The sequence below is a fragment of the Colletotrichum abscissum genome (genome assembly GCF_030869225.1).
Source record: "Colletotrichum abscissum strain IMI 504890 chromosome Unknown Scaffold_32.1, whole genome shotgun sequence".
NCBI classification, from domain to species: domain Eukaryota; kingdom Fungi; phylum Ascomycota; class Sordariomycetes; order Glomerellales; family Glomerellaceae; genus Colletotrichum; species Colletotrichum abscissum.
The window spans coordinates 146,681-173,789 of NW_026850232.1; the positions used below are offsets into that span (position 1 = coordinate 146,681).

The 27,109-nt window shown below is 52.8% G+C and overlaps 8 protein-coding genes across 8 annotated transcripts; 2 read left to right on the forward strand and 6 right to left on the reverse strand.

The window, feature by feature from the left end:
* Positions 1-370: 370 nt before the first annotated feature.
* On the reverse strand, positions 371-1,510 carry CABS01_11570 (uncharacterized protein; the record flags this gene model as incomplete). Its single annotated transcript, XM_060544925.1, has 2 exons — positions 371-1,312; positions 1,409-1,510. 2 exons carry the CDS (start codon positions 1,508-1,510, stop codon positions 371-373), a joined length of 1,044 nt encoding a protein of 347 aa, XP_060397340.1.
* Positions 1,511-2,666: 1,156 nt separating this feature from the next.
* On the forward strand, positions 2,667-4,292 carry CABS01_11571 (uncharacterized protein; the record flags this gene model as incomplete). Its single annotated transcript, XM_060544926.1, has 1 exon — positions 2,667-4,292. The coding sequence occupies one exon, from the start codon at positions 2,667-2,669 to the stop codon at positions 4,290-4,292; it is 1,626 nt and encodes a 541-aa protein (XP_060397341.1).
* Positions 4,293-4,871: 579 nt separating this feature from the next.
* Positions 4,872-12,621, reverse strand: CABS01_11572 (PKSN polyketide synthase for alternapyrone biosynthesis protein; the record flags this gene model as incomplete). The annotated part of the gene is made up of 7 exons (XM_060544927.1): positions 4,872-10,159; positions 10,221-11,253; positions 11,331-11,693; positions 11,798-12,066; positions 12,130-12,181; positions 12,239-12,331; positions 12,406-12,621. The coding sequence occupies 7 exons, from the start codon at positions 12,619-12,621 to the stop codon at positions 4,872-4,874; spliced, it is 7,314 nt and encodes a 2,437-aa protein (XP_060397342.1).
* Positions 12,622-14,164: 1,543 nt separating this feature from the next.
* Positions 14,165-15,461, reverse strand: CABS01_11573 (tat pathway signal sequence; the record flags this gene model as incomplete). Its single annotated transcript, XM_060544928.1, has 2 exons — positions 14,165-14,603; positions 14,677-15,461. The coding sequence occupies 2 exons, from the start codon at positions 15,459-15,461 to the stop codon at positions 14,165-14,167; spliced, it is 1,224 nt and encodes a 407-aa protein (XP_060397343.1).
* Positions 15,462-15,897: 436 nt separating this feature from the next.
* Positions 15,898-17,677, forward strand: CABS01_11574 (cytochrome P450; the record flags this gene model as incomplete). Its single annotated transcript, XM_060544929.1, has 4 exons — positions 15,898-16,138; positions 16,201-16,742; positions 16,809-17,148; positions 17,241-17,677. The coding sequence occupies 4 exons, from the start codon at positions 15,898-15,900 to the stop codon at positions 17,675-17,677; spliced, it is 1,560 nt and encodes a 519-aa protein (XP_060397344.1).
* A 409-nt stretch (positions 17,678-18,086) lies between these two features.
* On the reverse strand, positions 18,087-18,787 carry CABS01_11575 (uncharacterized protein; the record flags this gene model as incomplete). The annotated part of the gene is made up of 3 exons (XM_060544930.1): positions 18,087-18,231; positions 18,312-18,511; positions 18,578-18,787. 3 exons carry the CDS (start codon positions 18,785-18,787, stop codon positions 18,087-18,089), a joined length of 555 nt encoding a protein of 184 aa, XP_060397345.1.
* Positions 18,788-19,608: 821 nt separating this feature from the next.
* CABS01_11576 (uncharacterized protein) lies at positions 19,609-22,593 on the reverse strand (the record flags this gene model as incomplete). Its single annotated transcript, XM_060544931.1, has 7 exons — positions 19,609-19,850; positions 19,928-20,226; positions 20,319-20,851; positions 20,941-21,004; positions 21,070-21,330; positions 21,624-22,398; positions 22,455-22,593. 7 exons carry the CDS (start codon positions 22,591-22,593, stop codon positions 19,609-19,611), a joined length of 2,313 nt encoding a protein of 770 aa, XP_060397346.1.
* Positions 22,594-24,193: 1,600 nt separating this feature from the next.
* Positions 24,194-26,448, reverse strand: CABS01_11577 (major facilitator superfamily transporter; the record flags this gene model as incomplete). The annotated part of the gene is made up of 6 exons (XM_060544932.1): positions 24,194-24,792; positions 24,852-24,967; positions 25,014-25,367; positions 25,444-25,663; positions 25,737-25,932; positions 26,182-26,448. The coding sequence occupies 6 exons, from the start codon at positions 26,446-26,448 to the stop codon at positions 24,194-24,196; spliced, it is 1,752 nt and encodes a 583-aa protein (XP_060397347.1).
* Between the last annotated feature and the right edge of the window lie 661 nt (positions 26,449-27,109).

A 27,109-nucleotide genomic window follows, 5' to 3' on the forward strand; every position in this document is an offset into this window, starting at 1 on the left:
TTTGAATGGTGGGATGGCAGCTATCTAGTCAGAAGGATGAATTTGAAGGATTCGGCGGCTTGGAACTCCCACCGCACCTAGACGAATCGAGAAAGTCCCTGCCGCCATAGAGTGAAGTCAAACGGGCTATCCCGACCGCCCATTTCTGAATCCTTGTCTCGATAGGCCCCTTGACCTCATCTTAATTGCAGGCTCTCTTATTATTTCTTTCGTTCATTTGTAGCTAAATGAGCACAAGGAACCTGTCCAAGACCGTGCGTTGCAAATGCATTACTAGGGCTCCTCGCGACAGCATTTTGAAAACATAGCAGAAGGTTGTGTCACAATCAAGTAGAATCACAAATTGTATTTGATTTCATAGGGCAGTATTCTAGATCTTGAGAACAGCCTTTCCAATGTTCTTGCCATAAAACATGCCCACAAATCCATCGGCTGCTTGATCCACGCCGTCCACGACAGTCGACTTCGACGTGAAGCTACCATCATGAATCCACTTTGAAACGTTCTGCATATGCTCCGCGCCATACTTGGGACCAATGTTGGGGTCAGTCACGATGTAACCAGCCATGGTGACTCGCTTCACGGTGATGTTGAAGATATTGGTAACTCCATAGCCCGTGTAAGGGCCTTGAACACGCGAGTACTGACTGATGGCTCCGCAGGCGATGATTCGTCCATACGGGTTCATCTTCAGTAGAGCCGCATCTAGCGTCTCACCGCCGACGTTGTCGTAAAAGATGTCGATCCCGTCAGGTGCAAGACGGGCGAGGCCCTCGTCGACTGTCTCCTTCTTGTAATTGAAGACAGCGTCGAAGCCGAGCTCACGGACGAGATAGTCGACCTTTTCGTCGGCGCCAACGGAGCCAATGACGCGTAGACCCTCGCGCTTGGCGATCTGTCCAACTACATGGCCCACGGCGCCGGCCGCAGCGGAGACGTATAAGGTCTCGCCTTTTTTGAGCTTGCCTATCTCGTAGAGAGAGGCGTAGGCGGCGAGTCCGGGCATCCCCAGGGCAGCAAGGAATGTGTCGAGCGGTAAGTTGAGAGGGTTCTCGATCAGATGGGCCCATCCGGCTTGCAAGTCCTCGGCGGTGGCGACGGCGTACTGGCTGATTGGGAATTCCCCCCTGACTATGGCGCCTTGCGGGAATCCTTCGTTTTTGGATCGAAGGATTTTGGCGAGGGCTGTGTTCGGGATGGGCTCATTGAGCTTGTAAGGGCCCATAACCGGCTTCTCAACCATGCGACCCTTCATGTACGGGTCGAATGAGACATATAGAACTTGTACCAAGATGGAACCCCCCAGCAATTCCTAAATCAACGTATTAGCAAAACGCCATAATTGTACTCCAATGGACAAGCTATCAATGACAGACGACTGACATCCGTTGCGTGTGTGCATACTTACCTGGTCAAGATCAAAGTCTCTGCTCTCCACAGCAATATCCTGTCCCGCTACCGTGGGTGTCTCGTGGACCTTCTTGAAGATCAATGACTTGTTTGCCACCATTCTGAAGATGTATGTTGTCTCTCTTGGATCTCTCTAGCTAACCGTGTAATTCAGTCTTGACTCTGCTAACAAAACTCTGTTCACAAGAGGGCCTATTGATGTAGTCTTAGAAGGAAGAACTTGTGATCCGTCGATCCGTGACAGTGGAAAAAGACCCGATCAACCACCCGGGCCTGTCATGCTTGTTTGACAACTGCCTTTTTTGAGTCAGTGGCTGATGGGCATATTACATGTATTCTATGCGATACCGCGGCGTAATGGGCCGATTGGACCAAAGTACTTATCAACTCGCCCGTGGCGGGCGCGGCCGAGCCGAATCATGTAGGCTAGATCTGACAGACGTAAAGCCACCCCCCACGCCCTATGTCATGTCCAAAGCATTCAGTCGAACCTTGCTTGGTGCTTCCATGGCTGCGCGTTTTCTTGCGTCGAACATTTCGTTCATGGTTTTCAAATTCGGGTTGTATCACCAGAGTTGTGAGTTGCATTGTGGGATTGTGCCTACATGTACATGAATTGACAGGGGTCTGGTGTCTTCATGCTGGATGTCAAAGGGTCGGACAGGGGGGCGGACTGGAGCCCTCAACCTACTTGAGAATTTCTTGACCATACGCGGGGTAATGCCGGTTAGGTTATCTCCGTCAAGTCATTGTCGTCTTAGGATGAGAATCCGAAAGTGCACATTCTTTAGGAAAACTATGAGGGAGACTTTTGTGAGTGTGAGAGACGGGAAGCCGGACTTGTATCTCGGTCAACGAGCAAATCCTTTAAGTGGAACAAGCTGGATCTCTTGCATCTAATTGGACTGACTACTCCGTAAGGTGCGCGTCCACGGCGTGATGTGCGCCCACGGAGGAACCACGCTATCAACAGACATAAGCCCAGAAGATGTACCTCCATCAAGTAAAGCGCTTACACAGCGCCACATCTCTGCAGACGAAGGAGTCCGGCTGCCTAGTATTCTAGTGAATGCCTGTGGGATGATTAGCAGATATAAAAGTGAAGGTGCCAAATCTTGTCTGCCTCATATTTGGGTGACGAGTTTTAGCTCGCCTTCCTATGGTTGGGACGGATGCCGGACCATCCAACAAAGGGTGGAAACGGGCAACTTCAACCAGTCGAAGATACATATTACCTTAATAACCTCGTATACGACATGAGCAATACCGAAATACAGCCTGGGGAAGCTAGTCCAGCCCCTGTCACAGAGGGCCAGGGAAGCCGAGACCAGCCGGGGAACCACCCGAACAGGCAATTTAGGCTCCGCAACTCTTGTGACCGCTGTCAGGATACGAAGCTCAAGTGCTCTCAGGAAAAGCCGGCGTGTCGACGGTGTGCCCGACTCGGTCTCCCGTGCGTGTACTCTCCGATCCGCCGGCTCGGCCGGCCTCGCAAGCATTCCTCCAATCAGCTAGAGGACTCGACTCAACAACAGCAGCAGCAACCCCGTCAGCAACGGCAACCGCCGCCGCCTCCGCCATCGTCAGCAGTAACATCTTCGGGTGTCGCAGGTGCGAGAGGAGGCGGCCAAGATGAAGATCACGAAGGCGAGGTTGCGAATATGGGACAAAGCCATGGTGGACCAGCAGCGTCTATCCCTTTGCAGAAAGTTCCAACCCCAGCTTTCCACGAGACAATTTCGCCCTTCACAGATGCCTTCCTCGACGCCATGTCAGGAGTTAACGATGACGGGGCTAGCACGATAGTGATCCCTAGCGCCTTGCATCAGCCAGTGATAGACAGCAATCATCAGTTTGACGTGGTGATGGGCACACTGCTCACGACTGACCCGGCGTCTTCGGAGCCCCTCGCCGCCATCAGTTTGACCGAGACGACGTTTGAGGATCTCCAGAACTGGGCTACCGAACCAAGTCATTACAACACCCCAGTGGACCAACACGAGCAGTTTGTAAGCGAAGCTCTTACTGGCACGACTAAACGCCCTTCGACTTCTACCATAAATTTGTCTGAAAGTAGCGCGGCTGCGGCGGTAGCAGCTGTGTCCGACATATTTGGCCCAGAAGAAACACCAATGCACTTTCACACACAAGCTCCCCCTGTTCCCACATCGGCATTAACCTCATCCTCTCTTATGTGCAGCAACGACTGTTACCGCTGTCTCAGCCAACAGCTTGCTGGTCTCAATAGCCTCACCAACTCCTCGGTCACCCCGAATCTCGACACGATTCTACAAATTGACCGGAATATGCAGGCGCTCACAAAGGGACTCCTTAACTGCCCACATTGCCTAGCAAACGACAGCAGCTTATTACTACTTTCCATCATCATGGACCAGGCGACCCGGCTATTAGATTGCTTCATCGAGAAAGTCAAGCCCAATGTGGCTGTCGTAGATCATCAAAGCTCAATCCGAGGAGGGTCAAGTGCTCCGAACAAGAATACCGCCGGGGATGGCAATATCGGCGTGACGTATCAGAGCACCTACCGCAGCCAGCCCTCCGCGAGCGGAGTCGGACTGGGAAAGCTTTACATACCAGCGCCGGGGGCGACGATGGCGGCGCCCTCTCGCAAACAGTCATTGATACATACGACAGAGTTGCGGATAGGCGACTACGAGGTCTTAGACGAAGACTTGAAGTTGACGTTTCTGAAGCGGCTTGTTTGCCACCGCTTGAGGATACTGGTTGGGATGTTAACAGACCTCCAAAATACTACCGGAGGACATATGAAAGAGATGCAGTGCAGCGCGACTCTCGGGATGTTAAGAGGAGTCATGGAGCGGGTCGAGCGCCTGCGAGGGAAGATGTCGATCAAGTGGTGATTGTGATGATCAAAGCAAAAGTCCAACTTGTATCTGTATTGTTGATCTTATACAGCGAACATTGATAGAAGCGTTTTTCTTTCTGAAGTTGCCGTCTAACGTCTGCGCCCCCGCCCCCGCCCCCGCCCCTCGAGAATTAGTCGGCAACATACAAGATATCGGGAAAAGTCTACACAATTACAGGTATATTAGTATGCATATAGAAAGAAATTCCCTGCTTCTTATTATCATACCATGTTGTATTAGTTGAAACCTATGCGCTGGTCACCTGACCTTACGGGATAACGCCGGCGCACTGCCAAAATCTATCTATTCTATTCATCCAAAACGATTTCAGAAGGTCTCTTCGAACTAGGATCGCAGAGTAAATACAAACTCAATCCTATTGCTCTTCTCTGAGATACAGAGCAATCCATTATGTTGTATCTCGATAGTTGCTTGCCCTATAGTGGTGAGATACATCAGTGCATTTATCAATTGGAACAAAGACCTTACTCCCTATCAGAACCCTACTTGAACAAAAGACAAAAAATCATGATCACATTGCCCCATTCTTTTGACAGCCCCTACTTACATGGATTATGCCTCCGCTAACGCCTGACTTGCAATCTCGGGTGGCGTTAGCGCGCTCCTAGCCACGATCCTCGGCCCCAACTTAGCGAGCGGGCTCGGGCTCAGAATATCAAAAACAGACACGTCGCATCGTAGCTCCTTGAAGATCCAATTGCGCACCTCGACCGCCTTGAGCGAATCGACACCAAAGCTATACAGCGGCCTCTCCTCATCGATGTCGTCTGGACTGGCTGTCATGGCCGCCGCAAGGTTCGCCTTGAGAGCGCCGAGAACCACCACAACAGCCTCTTTCAACGTCTTTGCCCGGCTCAACCCGTTTCCGAGTCTCTCCGCGTTCGCGCCGTTAGGGTCTGCACTAGCCGCAGACGACCCAGTTCGCGCGATACGGTGCTCAAACTTGCGGTCTTGGGGCCACGCTGCGCGACCGTCGCGCTTCACATCGTCCGTGATGCCGACGAGGAGCTGCTCCGGCAGATCCCTGGCACTCGGGCGGAGGACGGCTTCGATGACAGCCTGCATCTCGTCGTCCGTCACCCTCGCCGACTCCCAGTGGCCGTATTTTCTGAGGTAATCGTCGGCCGTCGACGTCGCATTGAAATGGCTCGCGTCCGTCACCAGCCCAACGTTCAACGTCGTCGCTGCTAGCCCCAGGGACCGACGGTGAAGCGCGATGGCATCCTCGTACGCGTTGCCCGCGCAGTAATTTGCCTGTCCGCTGTTACCGATGATGCCGGACATGGAGGACAGAAGAATGAAGAAGTCGAGGTCTGTGGGCACCGTGGAGTGGAGATTCCACGTCCCCACAATCTTGGGACGCGTCGCGGTGTTCCATTTCTCGATGGTCATATTCTGCAAGATGGAGTCTTGAAGGACCATGGCGCATTGGATCACGCCTCGAAGCCTTCGTCCGCTCGTTTCACATCTTCGTATCGCATCTTCAACTTCTGAGTGTATTGTGACGTCGCATTTGGGAGTGTCAACCTCGCAGCCGAGATCGCGGATGTCCTGGATGGCGTCTTCTTGCCTAGCGTTCACGACGCCAGATCGCGATAGAAGGACCAAGTGCCGAGCGCCATGAAGAGCCATGTTCTTCGCGATAGTTAGGCCGAGAGCACCTAGGCCACCAGAGATGAGGTAACTTGCGTCGGCATCCAATTGGGGCGGAGCCGGCGGTCGCGGTAAAACCGGCACCACGGCTTTTTCCCCAAGCTCGATGACAATGTTGCCCTGCTCGACGGTAGCTGAGGATAAGATGTCGCTCAGGTCTTTCACGGCGCGTACACTAGTCACAAGAGACCGTTCTTTCACAAGTCCGGACCGCAAGAATCCGAACGCCATGGCGAGCAGCCGGGCGCGCCTCTCACGGGGGAGCTGTCTGACATCGACAGACGAGATGGAGGCGTTGCGCTCGAATACAGCGGCGCTAATGTCCTGGGGACGAGCCCTATCGGTGCCGATGCGCACGAACCGGCCCCAGGAAGCAACCGTCTTCGTGGCTGAGTACAATGATGTGCCCGACGCAGCGCTGATGACAATGTCGACGCCGTGCCCGGAAGTTAGCTTCATGGCGGTCGTTGAGACGGTGTCACCGTCCTCTGCTCGGATGATATGGCTCTGGGGAATGTTGTACTCGGGCAATAGCTCCGATGCCGTCTCATCGTTATTGGCTGTGATAAACACCGCTGCCGCACCTAGCTGTGTCGCAATCTGAAGTGCAGCAAGTCCAACGGCATCATGCACGGCGTGGATCAGAACGGTCTCGCCTGCTGCAAGACGACCAACTTCAACGATGGCGTGGTAGGCCGTCATGAAGCTCAACGGTAGAGAAACGGCGAGCTCAGACTTGACATCATCCGGAATCTTCTGGACCAGGCTGAAGTGCTGTCTGATATGTGTCCTGAATGCGCTTTCATCAACCAGGACTACGACTTCATCACCAATTTTGAGGTTCGGGACCTCGGAACCAAGACGGACCACACGTCCCAGAGCCTCCGTCGCCATTGTGGTACCAAATTGGCCTGATGATCGCGTAAGGTCAGAGCCGTTGATGCATATGTGGCTGGTCTGGATCTCAATCCCCTCGTTGTTGAGAGGTTCACTCTGGGTTGTGTCCGCGATCCAGACACCGGACCCAGCGACGTCAAACTTCAAAGGAGTTGAGTCCCCAGGCTCGCCAGCCGCCCACAATCCGCCTGGAACCGACTTCAGCTGACCAGAACGCAACGCCAGTTCATGGTCAGAGGGCAAGTCTGCCACGGCCCGAGGAATCAGAAGCCTGCCTCCAGACTCGAGAAACTCCATCTCGTTATTCTTCCCTTTGTATAGGTCTTTCCTGCTAAGGCTCAACACCTCCAATGCCAAGTTTGTCTGTTCTTCAGGGCCGAGTTCCGAAGTCATAGAGAGATCTAGATGTGGGAGCACGATTTGCGGCACCTCGGTTCTAATAGTGCGCAGCAAGCCGGTGGTAGGGGAGAAGGCCAGTGACGCCTCACTTCTGTCGGCGATGCCGCCGTTCGTCAGCCATAGAAGGTACTTGGCGCCGAAAACCAAGGATCGGAATTCGTCCAGGTCTTGGGCAGTTAGATTGATGGTCCAAGGCTCATCGAACTCCAGAAGGGAGATAAAGATCTCAGATCCAGAAGTGGCGGCCTCGGAGAGGAGGCAGCTCTTGACCGCGACCCCTGAGCTCTCCAATTTCCGTTTCAAGACCTCCTGGACTCTCAAAGCTGCCGTCGAAGGCGAGAGCCGGACAATCAGGTTGATCTCGGAAATGTCCAGCTTCTTCTGGACCTTTGTTGAGGAAACGATTGCGTTTTTGAAGTCGATATCAACCGGGGCGAAGCCGGCGCCACTTAGATTGTCGGCGGCAGACACCTTGTCTCCAACTAAAGCGACTCGACCACCGGGATGTAGAAGGGACTTGATGTGAGACAGCCCGATGTCCCCATCACCATCGAGTAACTGTCGACTGTCCCCGATGACGATGTCAAACATACCCAGGTCCTCAACAAGTTGATCGGACGAATCCTCTGCTAGGGCTGCAGTTGATGGCACGTATATTAGATCGGAACTATTGGGCAGCGGATATTGCCTCGCTGCAAGCTGGGAAAGCAATTGCCTTGCAAGCTCTTGAGACGGCGCAGCAAACTTGATGTCGGCGGCGCGAAGGCCTCGCTCCTCTTGCGGTGCAAAGATGGTTGCCAAAGATTGCAGTTCATAGTTCTCCTCGGCATGAAGGACAAGAAGCCTCAAATCTGCCTCTTTATAGGTAAGAAGTTCCAAGTACGCAGCCAAGTCAGGGTTGCTCAGACCGGTGAAACGGTCCTGACATCCACCTGCACAGAGGACCTGTGATGCTACCTTGCCTGCAAGCGCATCGACGTCTTCCTTCCACTCAAGTCGGCCGACCCTCTTTGGTGTTTGACAGAAGGGCGACGAGGAGCTCTGAGACTTATCATCAGTGGATGATACCTGACGGACCACCATGTTCCGCATGACGATCTTGGGTCCCGACCAGCTCTCATCCGAGATGATGATATCGCCACATGCCTCTCTAGAGTTGGTCTTCCTCGCCTTTGAGAACCCGACGTACTTGGATCCCGCACCAGAAGGCTGGTCCGTCGCGATGAAGATGGTTTCGACCGTCACCGGAATGGATGCTTCGTCCATGGGATATCCTTCAAAAAGGGCGATGAAGATGAGGTGGAAGATTGCGTCCAGCGTTGCCGGGTGGATATGGTGCGGGAATTCGACGCCCTGTGGCATCGTAGACTTGGTGTCCGGGATGGACACAGTCGCAAGACCTGTTTGCTCACCCGGCAGTATGGTGGCGTCGACGACATTGGTGAACAAGGGCCCGTAGTCCATGCCGATAGACTTCAGCTGGTCGTAGAAGGCTGCGACATCAAGCTTCCTGGAGGCACGCTTCTTCATGTCCTCGAAGCTCTCTGCCCGGGCTTGCCAGTCCTCAATGTTGGAACCCGTGTCCTCGTAGATAGTGATGACAGTACCGGACGAGTGTTTCTGCCAGGTCCCGCCAGATGGGATGGAAAAGATGGTCCAGTGATACTTTTCAGGGAACATTTCGTCTGGTCGCATGCTCAAGTGAGTCTCGACGGCATCCTCATTGGGGACCACCAATCCTCTCTCGAAGCTGACCTGGCCTAACTCGACGCCCGTAATCTTCTTTGTTCTATTCGAGTCATTCTCGGCAATTTCTAGGGCGGCTTCGAGGACCATGATCAGCATGCCCGCAGCCGGGTACAGGATTGTGCCAGTAATGACATGGCCACCCATCCACGGCTGCTCCTCCAAGCGCAAGGGGGTTCGCCACCTGGGCTCAAAGGGGTTCTGATTAGGAACTCCGATGCCTAGGAGATCCCTCCTGGGCCTCTTTTGCTTTCTGACTGCGAGGCTCTCAGGTGTCTCGTGCCAGAAGCGTTTGCTGTGTTGCCAAGGGTACGGCGGCAAGTTAGCCAAAGACTGGGCGCTCCGGTGATCAGGGTCTTCGTTGACCTTGAGCAGATCGACATTATGGCCAGTGGCCCATAGTAGACCCGCAGCCTCGAGCGAGGTAATCATGGCGTTCTTCTTTCTCTTGAGCATAGAAGTGTATGTCAGGTCCGATGAGAGCTTCGAATTGACAGCCTTCATGATCTGGTCTAGCGGCCCTTGGAGCGTTCCTGCAGGGCCAATCTCAACGAAACCGGTCCATCGCACCGGGACCTTCCTCTGTCTTCGTGCGGCGTTGGCTCCCTCGCCAAGAGTGGAGTGAGTGAGCAATGCCTCCACGGCACCCTTGAAAAGTACGGGTGAGACCATGTTCTTGACCCAGTAGGCAGCGCTCAGCTGTGACGGGCTCGCCAAGACCTCCTCCGTAACCGAAGAGAACATTGGCGCTGTGAATCGATCCTTCAGTTCCAGCTCGCCCATGGATGCCAGAAAGTCGTCTGCGATGACCTCCATGTGTGCCGAGTGGTATGCCATCTTCACGCGGAGCTTCCTCGCGAACTTGCCCCTTTGCTGAAGCACAGCCTCAAGCTTGCCGATAGCATCCTCATCGCCCGAGATGGTTACGCTCGAGGGACTGTTGATGCAGGCCACCGTAGCGATCTGTTCAGGGGAAGAGGACTCCTCTACGACTGACTGCGCCTCGTCGGCGGTCAGGCCCGCAGCTAGCATGGTGCCCCGGCGACCTCCGAGACGGCGCTGAATCTCCTCAACGTAAAGACCGCGAAAGTAGGCAATTTTAATGGCGCTGGCATGGGATATTCCGCCTGCAGCATAAGCAGCCGCTGTTTGTACACACATGTCAGCTTGAAGTCATATTATCATCCAGTGTTGGATACTTCTTACCAATCTCACCACTTGAGTGCCCAACAGTACCTTTCGCCGTCAAACCCCAGTGACCAAGTAAGTCGACCAGGGCAACCTGCAACACGGTGCAGATGGGCTGGCAGAACTCGGGGATGTCCAATCTGGAGCCATCCTCATCGCACAGTAGCTCGATCGCGTTCCACTTGCATCCGAGTGCGTCAAGGTATCCCTGCGATCTGAGAACGCTCTCCTTGAATGCAAGAACATCAAGCAACTCCCTCCCCATGGTCGCCCATTGCGCACCTTGCCCAGTGAACACAAACGCCAGCGTCCCGTTCTTTGCTGAGCGTTTCAATGTCGCCGGCGCCGCGGAAACACCGCTCGCGAGATCGTCTACAGTCGACGCGACCGCGAAGCTGCGGAATGGGTGTTTGGTGCGCCTGGCTGCCAGAGTGTAAGCCATTTCGTGAACGAAGCTGCCGTCCCGGTGCTGAGACTTCGCCGCGAACTGGGCGTATGCACTGGAGAGCCTCTTGATCCCGGCCTGGTCGTGCGCTGAGAGAGCGAGGACCTTGGGGCGTCCGTAAACGCTTCCGAGCTGTTTACCTACGTCCCGATGATTGCGCACGTCGCTGATTCCGCTGTCTCCGCTTTCGGATGAAGTAGATGTCCCTCCGTCGACCGACACGGCCGTCTGGTGGTTACCAACCAAGTTGCGCGACTCCAGATAGTGATGAGCGTCATCCAGGATGACGTGTGCGTTGGCGCCCCCGAAACCGAACGAGTTGATGCTTGCCCGGCGGAGGCCCGAGACTGGCCATGGCAACGTCTCGAGCGGCAATGCGAGACCCCATTCATCGAGTCGGAGCTTCGGGTTTAATATCTCGAAACCGGCGTTGGCGGGTATATACCCTTTTTCCACGGCCAAAACCGCCTTCACAACGCCAGCTAGGCCGGCACTACCTTCGGTATGGCCGATATTGGTTTTAACGCTGCCTACGTGTAGGGGAGTCCGTGTCCCTCTTCTCGAGGGGCCAAATACGGCTCCAACGGCGCTCAACTCCAAAGGGTCCTGTATGCAGAGGGAAGGCTCGTTAGTAATACTCTCAGGTTATGTGATACGACCAAGAAACATTGGGATGAACTAACTCCAAGGGGTGTTCCTGTGCCGTGGGCCTCAAAATAGCCCGTGTCGTCGTACGAGAGCCCCGCGGCAGCATAGGTAGACCGAATCAGCGCGGCTTGCGCGTCGCTGCTGGGCATCGTGATCCCAGGTGTGTGACCGTCCTGGTTAACGCCGGTGCCCCTGACCACAGCTCGAATAGTGTCGCCGTCGGCAAGAGCATCCTTTAGGCGCTTGACCACGATGGTGGTAATGGCTTCTCCTCGTGCATAGCCGTTCGCCCGGGCATCAAATGAGTGGCTGATACCGTCAGGGCTCAACATGTGCATTGCAGATAGCTGAGAGATGAAGTTTGGATGAAGGATCATATTGGCACCACCGACCAACGCCTGTACAAATGGTAAACAAGTCATTCATCAACATAGAATACCGTGCCTATTATTTGTTGACCGGTTCTGGGACGCAAGTTGGGATACGGGGGTCTTGAACGTACCTGTCGCGACTCTCCTGTCCGGAGAGATTGGCAAGCCAGATGGAACGCGTATAAACTGGATGAACAAGCAGTGTCCAACGCGAGACTAGCGCCGTGCAGATCGAAGAACCATGAAATGCGGTTTGCCAACATAGCCCGGCTAGTTCCGGAAGCAGCATTATGTGGGAGGTTGTATATATCGGTTTGGGAGACCATTTCATAGTCGTTCGTCATCACACCGACGTAAACTGATGTGTCGCTACCGGCCAGTTTCTCCATGGGAATGCCGGCTAGAACGCGACTGTCAGCAACTGTATTCTTCTCTTCTATCGTCTCTAATGAGAAATGCATACCGTTTTCGAACCCTTCATAGGCTACTTCCAGCAGTTTCCTTTGCATTGGGTCCTAGGACACCTTGTCAGATAACCATCGGAGTGACTGCGTCAAGTGCAGGGTATCTACCATGCCGGCGGCCTCCTTGGCCGTAATAGAGAAGAAGGGAGCATCAAGCACAGCTGGGTCCTCGTCCAGGAAGAAACCGCTGTCAGGCTGGATCTACAGATGCATCCTATCAGTAACCGCAGTTTGTGAAAGGCAAAACGCCGAAGCGATCCATTTCTTCCACTTACAGCTCCCTTTCTTTCGTGACTGGGATGTCGCCATGCTTCAGCATTGAAACGGTCTTCGGGAACCTCTCCGTGGCCCTTTCTGGCGTTGTTGAGAAGTTCCCAAAAGCTTTCCGGGGTGGAGACGCTTCCTGGAAAACGACAGGCCATGCCTATGATGGCAATAGGCTCTAAGGCGTCGGCACCATCGACCCTGCTTACGACATTGTTCTGCGCCATCTGCGGATCTCGTAAGAGGCCTGCGTTGAGGCTTCCACCTGCGCTAGGATACAATGCAGAGACTGTGTTTTTTTGATAGGACTATACAAGTCGCGAGAGCAGGATGAGGGGTTGCGGTCTATCCAGTCTGAAATCAGCGATGAAAGTGTCTTTGGCCAAGGTGCGGAAGTAATGTCCTATTAGTGTAGCAGCCCGAAGGCCTTTTGGATCGCAGAGATTAATACTATGTACCTGGGTACCTTGGTTTGGCAAAGTAAACATTTCGATATCGTGTATGATAAGCTTACCAATCCTAAACGTGTCGGCGCGCATATGCGTTATGCTTACAGGCGGCTTTTTTGACAATAAAATGCCCCGAGACACTAAGAGCGAGAACCAAAGAAACCCCCGACCAGCAGAAAGGTCTGGTCCAAAAATTCATCAGATTCGAAGCTCTTAATCGAATCTCTTTGACATAGAATTAAAGTCAAGGGCTAATTTCTGGGTGCATTACTTTCCCTGTCCGTATTCCTCGTTTCCACATGCATCGTTACGGCATCGAGTACTAAAGCCTCACATAGGTATTAACCCCTTCATACCTTCAATATGATTGTCTATATTGCGCTTTTAGAAGGATTGATGACGAACCACGTGTTGACTTGGTCTGACTTGCTATTGTTTCATAAAAGTACCTATGCATAATTTCGAAATAAAGAGAATCAAAGAGAGTCTGAAGTCGAATGAACTGACGTCATCTACCAATTGATGGGATACTTTGATTGCTTTGCTCTTTCTCAATGACGCCTCCCACACGCCATGTTAGATCTGGTTGTAGAGACCTTTTGTAATTTACGCGTCAGTCTTCAGAGGAGGCATCAGTCGCTTAGCAAAAACATAAAGAGAAAAGAGAAATCGACTGAGCCTCTTATTTAACTTCCATCCAGCTGCCTTGAGGATTGAATGGGATCTGTAGACTACCAGGAGTTCTTTCCTGTGACATGAGGTAGGTCGAGAGATCTTTCGACCATGATTTGCCTCATATTATCTGTGACAAGGTATTTCTAGATGCATACATCGAAGTCTTTTTTGACCCAGTCTCCTTTCATAATCGCAAAGATCTGCAAAGTCGCAAAAACGGCGTCATCGCTACATCTTCTCAACGAGCGCCGGCAATCAAGCTATAAAGCCGAGCCCATCGACTCTAAAAACTTGATCATCTTCTTAGATTGTTTCTCATAGACAGGTCTTGCCCCTATTGCTCCCGGCGTTACTTATCAGTCGATTAATGGGCTTTCTGAATACACATGATAACTTCGTCTTTACGATTCATGACTATGGACAAAATTCAATAAACACATTCGGGCTAATGCATCCTAAACCATTCTAGAAAGTCGGCACCAACTCTGGATATCTTGCCGATATCCTTCCCACGCCCCTAACAAGAAAACCTATGGTTGAGGGGCCCTAAAGATAATGCTTATCTTCGCATCCTTTCTTTGACACATGGCCCGCGTATCAAAGCTATTGATGAAAGTATTGTGTACCTTCAACATCAAGGCCCATTCTATTTGCCCAGGACAGCCTTCAGAACGCTGAAAGGAAGAATCGCGTCCTGATCTCCCCGATTGTTTGCCGAAACCGGATATGCATAGAATGGCGTACACCAAAACATCCACGCAAAAACCCAGACGTAACCAAACACCTTAGTGTACCACGTGTCACGGGCCGAAGCCGGCGCCACCTGCTTCCAAACGTACTGGAAGACGTCCTCGAGGACGAAGCCGAGTGCCTGTACGAGGAAGAACCAAGGTGACCCGGTGCGAGAGACCGGGATACCCGAGGCTATGTCACCCGTCGCATGCTGGAAGGTGGACATGGTGAAGGTGAGGATCACGACAGCGTAGCGTGCGAGAAGGGTTCCCCGCGGCAGGCGAAGGACGTCTTTGGCAATCCAGTTAGCTGGAGAGTTGATGCGCTTTCGAACGGACTGGTGCCAGAAGACACTGAGGCGAACGTTAGTGCTACTTCTCTAGAAATGGACTTGGTGCCCTTTTGGAGGGAGAATGAGCCACTTACCCCCAGTAACGGCGCAGTGTGAAGGCCTCGAAGATGGAGTTGAACGGCGGTCGCCACCACTCGACGCCAGACAGGCCGGTCGCGACACATATGATACCCGGGATGTCGAAAAAGAGGATAAGAACCAGGTAGTTGACGAGCCAGAACGAAAACGAGGTAAACGTTCGCATGATAGCTTCCTCTAGTGTCAGCTGCGACAGCCGCCGCAGAAGCGGAATCTTCTCGTCAGCGAAGACGGATCGCATGGCTGCCGGATCATTGAACGAAGTCATGGCGTCCAGGATCAGATAGACAACCACCACCCTGATGGCAGCGTTGCGGATGTACTTGGCCTTCGACGGCACGTATTTGGGGTCCTTCTTGTCAAATGGTCCAAGATTCGGCACCTCAAAGGGAGTTCCGCTACAGCGGTACGAAGAGGCGGCGTATATTCCGAAGCCTAAGCGGTTCCAGAAAGTCGCGCGCTCACGCCATGGCTTCGTCTCCCTCTTTTCCATGGCCTTGGGCTGTGGGCCGCCGTACTCGAAGTCCCAGTTGCTAAGAAGTACGACGTCCCAGTATTGAAGAAATGTCAGCCAGGCGTCTGAGGCACCAAAGCTCATGTGAAAGCCGTTGTTTAGTACATGAGCTGTGGCGACAAAACGAAACACTGTAAACAAAGCAAGTGGCCACAAGGCCAGTCGAATCAACGATCCCGGACGCGTGAAGCCCACGGCGAAGACGATCAGACTGGTCTGGTAGACCAAGAGTGACCAGGGATGAAGGTACCACTGAATATCCGTCATTCTAACTGGATGGCTGTGGAGGGCAGGAAAATAGGACTGGGGGTGTTGAGAAATTGGTCGAAAGGTGCGTTAGCTCTGTATGCTCTGGGTGAATCTTCGACTGAAGGCGCCTTGTCCCCTTTTCTTGCTATTCGAAATCAATACGATCGCAAATTGAAGTGAACATTGAGAAAGCTTCCGATGTACCCAGCTTACTTCTGAGGATTCCCATCCCCGACTGGCCCGGTGTTGCATCTCGGAAATGCCCGACATGTCAGCTTCGCGGAAAGTCCCCGGTCCCTTACCACCAAGATAAACAATATCAACCGGAATAACAATACGTACTGCACCTGAGATCACTTCATTGTGTCCAAATATTGAATGTCTTTGACCAAAGCTCCTTCGACTGGACTGCCACATCGACCAGTTTAGGGGGATGCCCATCTGGCGTTACACAATGGATCTCGAAGACATCGATACCAATGGTATTCTCAGCCCCCAACCCATTGTTTTAGCCCTACTCCTAGGTTATTTGATCTACGTGACTGGCCTTATCACATACCGGCTCTATTTCAGCCCGATTGCGCATATCCCGGGGTCTAAGCTGACGGCAGCAACTGGTTGGTATGAGACGTACTTGGATGTGTTTAAGGGAGGGCAGTTCACCTTTCAGATCGAAGAATGGCATCGTCAATACGGTAATACGCCTTGTTCGCGGCGTAATGGAGATTGAAAGTCGAGATACTGACTCCCCAGGCAGGTCCAATTGTCCGAATCACACCTTGGGAAGTTCACATCGCCGACCCGGACTTTTACGAGGTCCTTTTCAACAATAAAACCCGGTACAGCAAGATCAAGAAGCTCCGATATCGGTTCGGGCTACACTTGTCCTCTTTTGACACCATCGACCATGCCCATCACCATCTTCGCCGCTCCGCTATCTCGCCTTTCTTTGCGAAGCAAAAGGTTGCGGGGTTCAGCTCGCAGATGCAGTCCATGGCCGACAAGATGGTCGACCGATTGGCGACCGAGTATAGCGACAAAGTAAAGCCCGTCAACATGAACGAGGCGTACGCGGCATTCGTGTCGGATGCAATCAATTATTACACATTTGCCATCTCGTACAATTTCATAGACTACCCTGATTTTGTCACGCCATTCACGACCTCAATCAGGAAGCTGGCCATGTCTCTCCATATGGCAGGCCATTTTCCCTGGCTTTTGACGATGCTTCAAACGCTCCCGGAGTCGGTCACCCAGATCCTGAACCCGTTGATGGTCCCCGTCTTCCGGTTTCACAATGTGAGTACAGTGTCATTGGGATGTAGTATGAATCAGTTTCTCTGACCAGTGGGCTCCCATCACCAGGAAGTCAAAGACCAAATCATCAAGGTCATTTCAGGGCAGAACACCTCTAATAAAGGTGTCCAACATCGTACTGTGTTCCACGAACTCCTGCAGTCGAATCTGCCACCGGAGGAGCTGTCCGTCGAGCGCCTCAAGCATGAGGCAGCCAGTATCACAGGCGCGGGCATTGACACGACCAAGACCACATTGGCGCTCGCTACGTTCCATATACTGGACAATCCTAGCGTCTTCAAGAGACTGCGCGAAGAGTTGAAGACTCGAATCCCACGCGCCAATGAGCCTATGCCGCCCCTCCACGAACTGGAGAGTCTTCCTTTTCTCAATGCAGTCGTTCAGGAATGTGAGTATCTTCCAATTTCTTGGAAATCTTGGCACCACCTCCTGATGGGCCTCAATAAAGAGAATGAAATCTGAGTCTTTCTGTTTCCATAGCTTTGCGACTGGCCTTCGGCATCACGCAGCGCCTCTCCCGCATCAGCCCCGACGGCCCCATCACCTACGGATCGTACGTGATCCCACCCAACGTACCTTTCAGCATGACATCATATATACAACACCGCGATCCCAACATATTTCCTGAACCCGATGTCTTTCGCCCCGAGAGGTGGTTGGAGAACCAAAAGACGGCGTCCGGTAAGCCATTGTCGCGGTATCTGGTGCCCTTCGGCAAGGGCCCGCGCATGTGCCTTGGGATGAATTTCGCCATGGCGGAGCTATTTATTGGCCTGGCAACGGTGTTCCGGAGGCTGGATATTGAGCTCTACGACACTGGCAGGGATGCTGTTGACATGGCGGCTGATTATTTCGTGCCCATACCAAAGGAGGGGACGCAAGGCGTCAGGGTTATGGTGATCGGGACCAGTGCGTAGATCGAATCGTATATGGTTCGATTGTAATAAAGTACGCGCTGTCAAATGTCGCTGCACTTGGAGTCAGGTTTATTGTTGTGAATCAAGAAACCCAGATCTCCGCCGACTGCTTGCTATGTGTCTTGACCAATCTCGACTATATATCATCGCCTTTGCTTCATGTTACTCGAGTTATAATTCTTTATGCTGGAGCACTTACTCCAAATTTACCAATACTGTTATCAAGGTGTGTGTACTGTGAGATGCTGAAACTACTCGTTCTCACTAGTCCAGATGATCGTGTAACATAGGCTTGGCCGCACAGGAATGCTGAAACCTTGAGATGCCATCAAATTGATAGGAATGGCAGGCCAAGAAGTCCGATATTATACACCGTTTTCCCCGCCACTATGGTGCCACCAGAATAACTCTACTTGGACGACTGCACCGACGTATCATCCAAAGGTACATGCTCTCCCGCCTGCACCTTATAGGATCCGGCACCAGGAATCGGAGCCAAAAAGGCCGGACGCTTATCCGCAAAATACTCAAAGTCAGGCTTGAAGTAGTCCAGACTATTCCATTAACCAGTTAGTATAAAGCCCTCGGTGCCTAAGACCAAAGAAAGGTACAATATTGTGAAAAGTTCAATTACCCATGATTCATTAGACCCGTCGGAACGAAGGCGAGCTTCCGCTCCAACATGAGGGGCATCACAATGAGGGTGCACGCGCACTGGCTGCAAAAGTACTTTTCCTTGGGGAACAGCGTTACCGTATCTCCCGGGATAGTGTAGACGGTCTTGTAGCCCTTGGGATCGTCAATCGTCATATTCTCCGCCTGGTATATGATGTACTGCGACCAGAAGACGGCGTGTTAGATACCCGCCAAGGGAATGCGGAGGAGAGGTTGAATCCGCACCTGCTGGCCAGTCCCGCCCGAGTTCTTGCGGCAATGATCGCAGTAGCAAAACACCTTCTTGAGGGGCTCGCCCGCGAGGTAGAATCGAACCCCGCCGCAGAGGCACGAGCCGGGGTACTGCGTCGACGTGTCTACCTCCGTGGGCAGGCTACCGAGGAATGCATCCAAGTCCGCCTTGCCCCATCTCTTGATTTCTGTGGTGGCGGGCATTTGTGGGATTGCCTTGTGTGTAAAGCGTACGTCAATTCAATGAGACATGGAGAGTGGGCTGCTGACGTCTGACAGGCATGGACGTTTTTAATGTTGTGTTCGAATTTTCAGCTCGGGGACTTTGTTGCATCGACTTCGGGTGATTATCTTGGGGTTGTCTCACATTTCTCATGATACAGTCAGATTGCTGGCTGCAAGTTTCGGTTCTGGTGCTCAGTGCAGACGGTCAACTCATTCTTTGCTTTTGCTTGAGGATGTTTACATGGTGGAGTGCAAGCTTTTCGTCGGGCGCAGACTGTGAGGTTTGAATCGAGATCTATTCCGCATGCGAAGCTGTGCGCCTTTCCGTTGAAGCCATCTGATTGGTCAAGACACCACATTTTTGCCCGATTAGGCTATGTCGGAAAACTTTGGCACGGGCATGCATGAGTTCGGGGTGAAGTTATCATCGTATTCAATGTCAGAATATTCATAGTTGAACAAAGTAGCTTACAGAAGGGTGAGGTCGGGATCCCATACCATCACTCGATTGTCGATTCTATATGTTTATGTCATTGCCATACTCCCCCGCAGCACTTCGTGTCCACAGCGTGATGATAGCTTCTAGTTCATGAACCCTTGTGCTTCGGCATTCAGCCATTAAGACAAACAATAAACTATATGCCCCAGCAAAACCTCCAGAGCACAAAGTGAGTACCTCGTCGCGAATACTCAAAGGCAGTGGTTACCACCTCCAGCCATCGCCTACCTTGGCCATTATTCGACGCGGACAGGCGGCAAGTTGTGATATTCAATACAAGACATGAGGACCAGCCAAGAACTCAAAGCCGAAAGCCCTTCTTAGTCGCAGGGGACCTCCCCCGCATCGCTGGTCCGTACCTCTTGATCGCGTAAAACCCAGGTACCACAAACCCAGCCGTAAAGACAGCCAGCAGACCGAAAGCCCACTCCGGGCCGAGCTTCTGGAACATGGGGACACCAAAGTGCACAGCCGCAGCCTGTACAGGAAAACAGGGTATCAGCCAGGCCGCCGTAGCGGACGCGGCTTCTTCGGGGTACAGGTCTGTTTCAGACCCTCGCATCAGCATTCGGCATCTCATAAAAAGTACGGGATGTGTGACGTGATGCTTCGCAACTTACCCAGGATGTAAATCAAGAGACACTGGTACAGAAACGAGTCTGTAAACGCAACGACGCCGCCCGTCACGGCCTGGTGCCATTTACCCCACGCGGCGCCGCCTGTAAAAGCGGACCAGGCTAAGGCGGCGGGGAACATCCAGATCACGTCATGGACGAGCAGGAGTCTTGACTCCGGGAGGGCGCGGCCGTGGTGTCGTTTTTTGTCTTCCCTGTAGAGGCGGGTCTGTGTAGGCATGACGAACCATACGAGTACCACGCCGATGGCCATGAAGATGATGGAGATGGCGGCTTCCATCAGACTTTGCCGCGAGTCAGTCATTCCGTGTGTGCTGGACAAGTCTGCAGATGACGCGGAGAAAAGAAAGAAACCAAGTAGAGAGGTGTTGCTTACGGAAGACCCTTGAACTCCGTCAGGGTCGTGATGGAGCCCCCAACAGTTAGAACAAAGACACCGTTGGCAAGGCCGTTGTAGATACCCGTGATCCAGATGATGGGCTCTGTGGCAAGTAGGTACCAAACTCTCGTCAGGAAATACCACCTCCCGCGCGGGGTTGGACTGGCGTCAAGCTTAGTCTGCGGAACCGGACCGGTGACCTTGCTTCCATCACCGGCCCGGGCCGCATTGAGAGACTCGGGCACAAACGACATGGGAATAGCGCACGCGGCACTAACAAAGGCAGTGATCAAAAAGTACCATTTGAGATCAGCCCCAGCGTCCATGAGAGCCGTGGCAACGACACCGCCGAGGGTGGGCCCGACGCTGGCACCAATGACAAAGAGTGCAATGGGCTGGCCAATGTCGTCTCTGTCTAGGTACAGGTCGCTGAAAACGGCGGGGACGAGAGAGAGGGAGGTTGACCAGGCGGCGCCGCTCAGGAACATGAAGAGAATGAGGGTGGGTAGGTTGGGTGCGTATGCTGTTCCCTGTACTCTACTGATTAGTCCCGAATATGGACGGGCCCCCTCCGTCTATGACACGGTTCAACAGCGGGCGTGTATGGGTATGTACTGACTAGGTTGAGGACGGAGTAAGCCACCATGGAGAATATCGTAACGGTCTTGCGACCAAAGACATCCCTACCGTCCCGTCAGGTTAGCAAGGTGGAAGACTCGATCAAGGGAACCTGTTTTTCGAGTCGTACGAGAGGGGGCTCAGCAGCGATACACCAAGCATATTTCCCATGATCTGCATGGACTGGCCCAGTGTGACGATCTGGACGTTACCCACGCCATACGTCTCCTGCACGACTGGCTGCGCGAAGGAGTAGAGCGTCGACAGCGTCAGAGCGATCGTCTCCCAGGCGCAGTAGGCGCACACGAGATACCACCCGCCCTTGGAAGACCAGTTGTCCGAATAACGAGCAGTGCTCAGGGTCGTCCTGGCAGTTTTTTCCATCTTGGTGCTGAGAGATTGTGTAAGAGAAAGCCAGGGTCAGAATAGAGATCAGAAATGGAAGAAAATTCTGTTCATGTTTGGATCTTCATCTATCTAGTCTTACTGAACACTCGAATGCAAATCGAGGTATTTTCTACCGAGTATCGGAGTATCAATTCGCTAGTCGAGTCTTCGGGGTTCCATGTCGTCAGCCCCACACCACAAGGACAACTTGACAAGAGTAAAACCACCCGAAATCAACTGCCCGACGTACCTGAAATCCAGAATCATCAGCACTCCCGTTGTCACTACCCAGATTACCACACCTGTTTTGCCGCCTCTCGTGTAGCCCACTCGACGGCGGACCATAACGCCTGCACATCTCTCGGTTTCCTCGGCACATCGTGGCCACCGTCGTGCACCAGCGATCGCGTCAGCGTTGCCTCACAGAGCCCCTCCATCAGCTTCGACATGCTGACCAGTAGCGGGTCATCAAGGGCGCCGACGACATGGACGGTTGGTACAGGGACCCTGCAGGCCGGCGAGGCGATGACGGGATGCATGATGCGCGGGAGATGGTCAATGTCATTGTTCGTGGCTACCGACTCGGAATGTAGCAGCGCTTCGAGGCCAAGAGGCGTGTCCGGTGCGATGAAGCCACCGACGATGGATGTCTCTAGGACCTTCCCGAGGGAGCTGAAGAAAATAGCGCGCTCAGGAGCCCCGGTGAGAGCGGCGTAGTCATTGTGGGTGGCGCCGCGGGGAAAGCCTGCGAGGACGTTTTCGCGGTCGCTAGGGGCTAGGCCAGTGATGAGGTGAGAGCAGAAATTCGGGTCCGGAGAGAAGGCGACAATGGTAGAGAGGAAGACTGCGAAGGAGAATGCGGGCGGGGTTCCTGGGTTGGCCGCCATGGTTTCGGCCATCTGAATCAGGTAGGCGAGGGCCAAGGAGCCGCCCTGACTGAAGCCCAAGAGACCATCAAAGGGACCCTCGTCGTCAATGAAGTCTTGGAGGTGGTCAAGGGACGACTGGATGGCATGGGGGCCAAAGGATTGATTGAAGCATCGAAAAGGAGGCTGTGCGAACTTGCCAATACCTAAGATTACATCAGCATTGCATAGGGTCACATGTAGAACAGACGAAGTGACTGACCGTGGGCTCTTTGGCATTCGTATTCGCCATCGAGGAAGACAAACTCGTCGCTCGCGTCGGCCCTGTGGATGAAGGCGTCGAGCTGCGATCGAAGGATGGCTCCGGACGTGCCGTAGCCATGAAGACAGAGGATTCTCATCGTCTCGACTGCTACATTGTGATTGCAAGCGGATCATTTTGGGCTGCTGATACTGCGAGAGGCGATGGCGGTATTATCTTGGGTCGTGAGGTGGTTCTGAATGGAGCGGAAAACTGACGAATCGGTTATTTTGTTTCTCGGTCTTTTTGTTCGAAGGAATTGGTCGCTGCAGTCTGCAAGAGAGATCATCCTCAAATAAGCAATTAGTTCGTAAGCAACCGCACCTCATCCATCCTGGGTTTCTGCCTGCTTGGCTTCCATGCGAGAAAATATGGTCGATGAATGAGAGATACGGAGGAGGGCTGAAAGGGAGGGGGGTGGGGCGTGTCTATCCAAATCATATGGGCCCCCTCACGGCTGCTAGGGGGCGCTAAGGCAAGGTCCCTTTCTGCTCGTACTTTCCTTGTCGGAACCCGGCATGACTGCGGGCGGCGGCCACCCGTTCGCTGACGGTCTCCACCCGGCACCGGGTGTGGTAGGTATGGACCAAACCTAAACGGAAGTTCCAAAGTAATACACAGACACAATGTCGCGTCGCACATTCGACTCTGGAAGGAGTTTAAAACATCTGGAAATATCGCGGTTCGTATGGGACATTATCTCGAGTAGGTAGGCGGCCATCGGTGACAAAATAGTAGGCCTGCCAATGCTCAATGCGTTCAATTGAATCCTACCCTAGTGAATTCTTTACCGTTCTTGCTACCTTCATTTTCTACATAATCCTTACCTAGGCTGTTCAAGGTATATTACCCATGGAATATAAAGAAATTGAAGACGAGAAGATACATCATCAAATGGTAATAATGATAATTGTAGTAATAGTGATACAGACGAGCATATGAGTTGAGTGGAAGATAATTTTGTCGCCGATATACTATGCACGTACCTACAGCCACGGGAACGGAACGGACCGACAGAAGCCGTCAACTAATGGGACCTCGCTAGATTCCATTCGCTGGACAGAACCATTCTCACATGTCAGAGCAAACTAACGGCTGAATCTGCCACCTCCCGTGTCCCTTATGTGCGACTTTGTCAGATTATAGCTTTCGCCGTTCCATCATCAATGATTACGATCACAGCTTTGCCTCCCGTAATCCAGCCACCAATGCGCTAGCCACGTGTGGCGGGTAACTTTGACCTTGCGTCCATTTACGGGTAGTTCGGACGGACGATCATGTGGATAACTTCTTCAGGCCCACAACACCTCAATTTCGACGTAGGCAAGCAGTGCGTTGTTCATGAGATTCACTAGGCCGATATGGATGCCTGATCTTGAGTTGCACGAGAGGTCGACACAAAAACTCGGAGTTGCGTACGTGTACAGGAACTGTGTCTATTTTTGAACGGGATCTATGACAGTGAATGTATTACACCGCAATCCTGAATCCTGTTCCGATCCATCACGCCAAATCTGTCTCAAAATTTCTATCGGAACCACGAAGGAAAAAGGTTCTTCAAGGAGATCATATCTTCACACAAAGATTCCCAGTCTCCCGCTGTTAGCTTCCCATGTGTGTAAGTCTTGGTCCTTGAGGGGGGCATTTCTGCTGCCAGGGGCCCGTCTCTGGACTTGAAAAGTCCAGACACCAACCAGAAATCAAGATCGCGCGTCGGCCTTATCGGTCGTCGGCTTCTCATCCCAGCTCTTGGGGGGCGTCTTGGGGAGCTTCATGTAGGCTCCCAGCAGGGGTAAGAACACGGCGACGGCGGCGCCAGCGATGCTCATGGCCCACGCATTGTGCAGACCGCGCATGTACGCCCTCAGCACGCCAGTCAGTGCATCACCCGACAAGACGTTCTTCAAGTCGTACGCGCCAATGCTGAGGACCTCGGCCGGAGAAACCATCGGTGCCAGCTCGGGCAAGCTGCTGATGAGGCCGTTGTTGAAGATGGCTTGCGCCATGCCGATGCCAAAGGTGCCTCCGATGAACTGGAAGAAGAGCACGTCCGACATGGCCATGCTGTTGTCTTGCTTCGGGGTGATGGCGTTGGCGATGATGACGGGCGGCTGCATCGCCAGACCCGTACCGACGCCGGCCACAAACTGGAAGCCGATCCATTGCGCGCTGGTGGAGTCGATGTCTAGCATGTAAATGAGGCCGGCTCCAATGGCGGCGAGCGATGCGCCGGTCATTAGCCACGGCTGGTACCATCCGACTAGCACGATACCTGGGGCGGAGAAGAGACTGAACAGCGCTGTTGAAGACGATGCGGTCAGCTTCTTGTCATCAACGATGGTGAGCACTTGAACTTACTCATCGGAAGAATAGTTGGCAGTAATCGGATACCACTCTGCAAGGGGGAGACTCCATTGACGGCCTGGAAGTAGATTGGAAGATTGTAGGCCAAGGGGAAGAAGGAGAAGTTGATCCTGAGAATAGGTTAACCAAATTCTACCCAAGAGAGAGGAGCCTTACATGGAAACGAAGACCGCGCAGGCCGCGATAGTCCTCCGCTTCATGAGACGGCCAACAAGCAGGGCACGGTCACCCTGGTACCATTCGAGAACAATGAAGACTATGACGAGGACACCGAAGGCGACCAGCAGACCGATAACGGTACCCGAGTTCCAGGCCTTGGTGACACCACCGTATTCAATGGCGAGAATGAAGCACGTCAGCCCGCCGAGAACGACAGCGACGCCCGGCAGGTCTAAAGTATAGATGAAGTCCTTCCAGCCAATGGGCTCAATTTTGTGGTGAGCAGGTGGCTTGTAGAAGAAAGCCAGGAAGAGAATAGAGGGCGCGCCGACGATGAGGTTGATGTAAAAGCTGAGGAAACGTCAGGTCAGTCCCGGTGCGCCATAACTACAGGGTAATATGAAGCTGTAATGCTGCAGACACTCACCACCAACGCCAAGTAAGACGGTCCGTGAATGCACCACCAAGAAGAGGGCCGACGACACTAGCAACACTGAAGATACCGCTAAGAAGGCCCAAAAAGGCAGGGACAAGCTTCTGGACGACAGAGACGGAGACAATAAGGTAGACTCCGCTGGTCATGCCAGCACCTCCAAAGCCTTGGATGGCGCGACCGACGATGAGGGTAGTGCTATTCTGAGCCACACCTGTAATATAAGGCCAAATCAGCCACTGAACAAGAAACCGACCATTGGAAATTCGGTATGCTAGTCCACTCACCACAGATCAAGCTCCCAAGCTCGAAGACGACCACGGCGGACAAGAAGACCCATTTGATGCTGGCATGCTTGAAGGCCTTGCCCCAGAGAGAGACGAAGCCGGCGAGGGTGAGGAGGAAACCGGAGCCATACCATCCGACCTGATCAAGACTTTGGAATTCGCGAGTGATTTTGGGAATGGCAGTGGCGATAATACTCTGTTGGCATACGGTGTTAGTAAGGTAAGATAGTTGCAAAGGTGACATAAGAGAGCAATAGGGGGGGGGGGGGCAGACCGAGTCTGACACAGCCGGCCCTTGTGTGTGTTTTTAGTTTGTTTGTTTGTTTTTTGAGAGGTTGGGTTGTATTATTTTTTGGTGTAAATGTTTTTTATATAAAATATATTTTCAAAGGGAATAAAAAAAAGAAAGTGGGGGGGGGGGGGGGGAAGCAAGCAGAGGACTCACCATGTCTAAGGCGACAAGAAATTGGCATAGCAAGAGGGAAGTCATCAGAATGAAGAGCTTCAAGCCGGTGGCGTAGTCGCCCTCTTCTGCTTTGTCGTCATCGCCGTCGGCGCTCCCAGTTCCTTTCTCGCTATCGACTGGTGCTGTGGGCCCAGGGGCTGCATCGTGACTGTGGCCGAGGGGTGCTTCGGTCTTGTTATCGTAAGAGCGCGTCAGCTCGACGCTCGGTTGTGAGCGTGGCTGGTCCTCTGGAGTCGCGGTGGCCATTGTGACGGTGTTTTGTTGCTGTTCCTCCGGCAATTGGTGTGATCTTGTCTGCTGTGGTGGTGGTAATGATGGCCTTTTATTCAAGGGCGACTAACAGAGATAGCTGCAGTATTGTCTGCTTCGCCTCCTCGCAGAGAGCATCGAATGATTTGTGCAACGGATGCTTTTTGAATACGAAACCACTAGAAAGGGAGATGAGAGGTGATTTTCTTGGTTTTTTGAAGTAGAAAAAAAAGACACTTCGACGTGCCCGTGACTTGCACCATCTGGCCATGGTGAAATTGCTGAATATCCCAAACGGTACGTACCTCGCGATAGAGTGAAGAGTGAATCGGATTGTTTGCTTGCCGACTTGCCCAGATTTGTAATGTGGACCAGAGCGGTGCAAAATTACGCCGGCTCTCAAACGGGTGGTACAGCGTGCCCTGCAGTCGAGTGATGAGGGTGCGGCGCAAACGCATTCTTGTCATTGGATCATTCGGAAACACCATACTTCATCACACTTCACACCCCCCCAGTCGGGAATAATTGTCCCACCCTTACCTAAGTCATTCCAGACTCGTTTGAGACTTTTGTGAATTTGGGGTTGTACCCATTCCTCCGCCATCTGTAAGCCGTCAATGGCAATCGTCAAGCTGTCAAATGAAGAGTGCCGGTATGG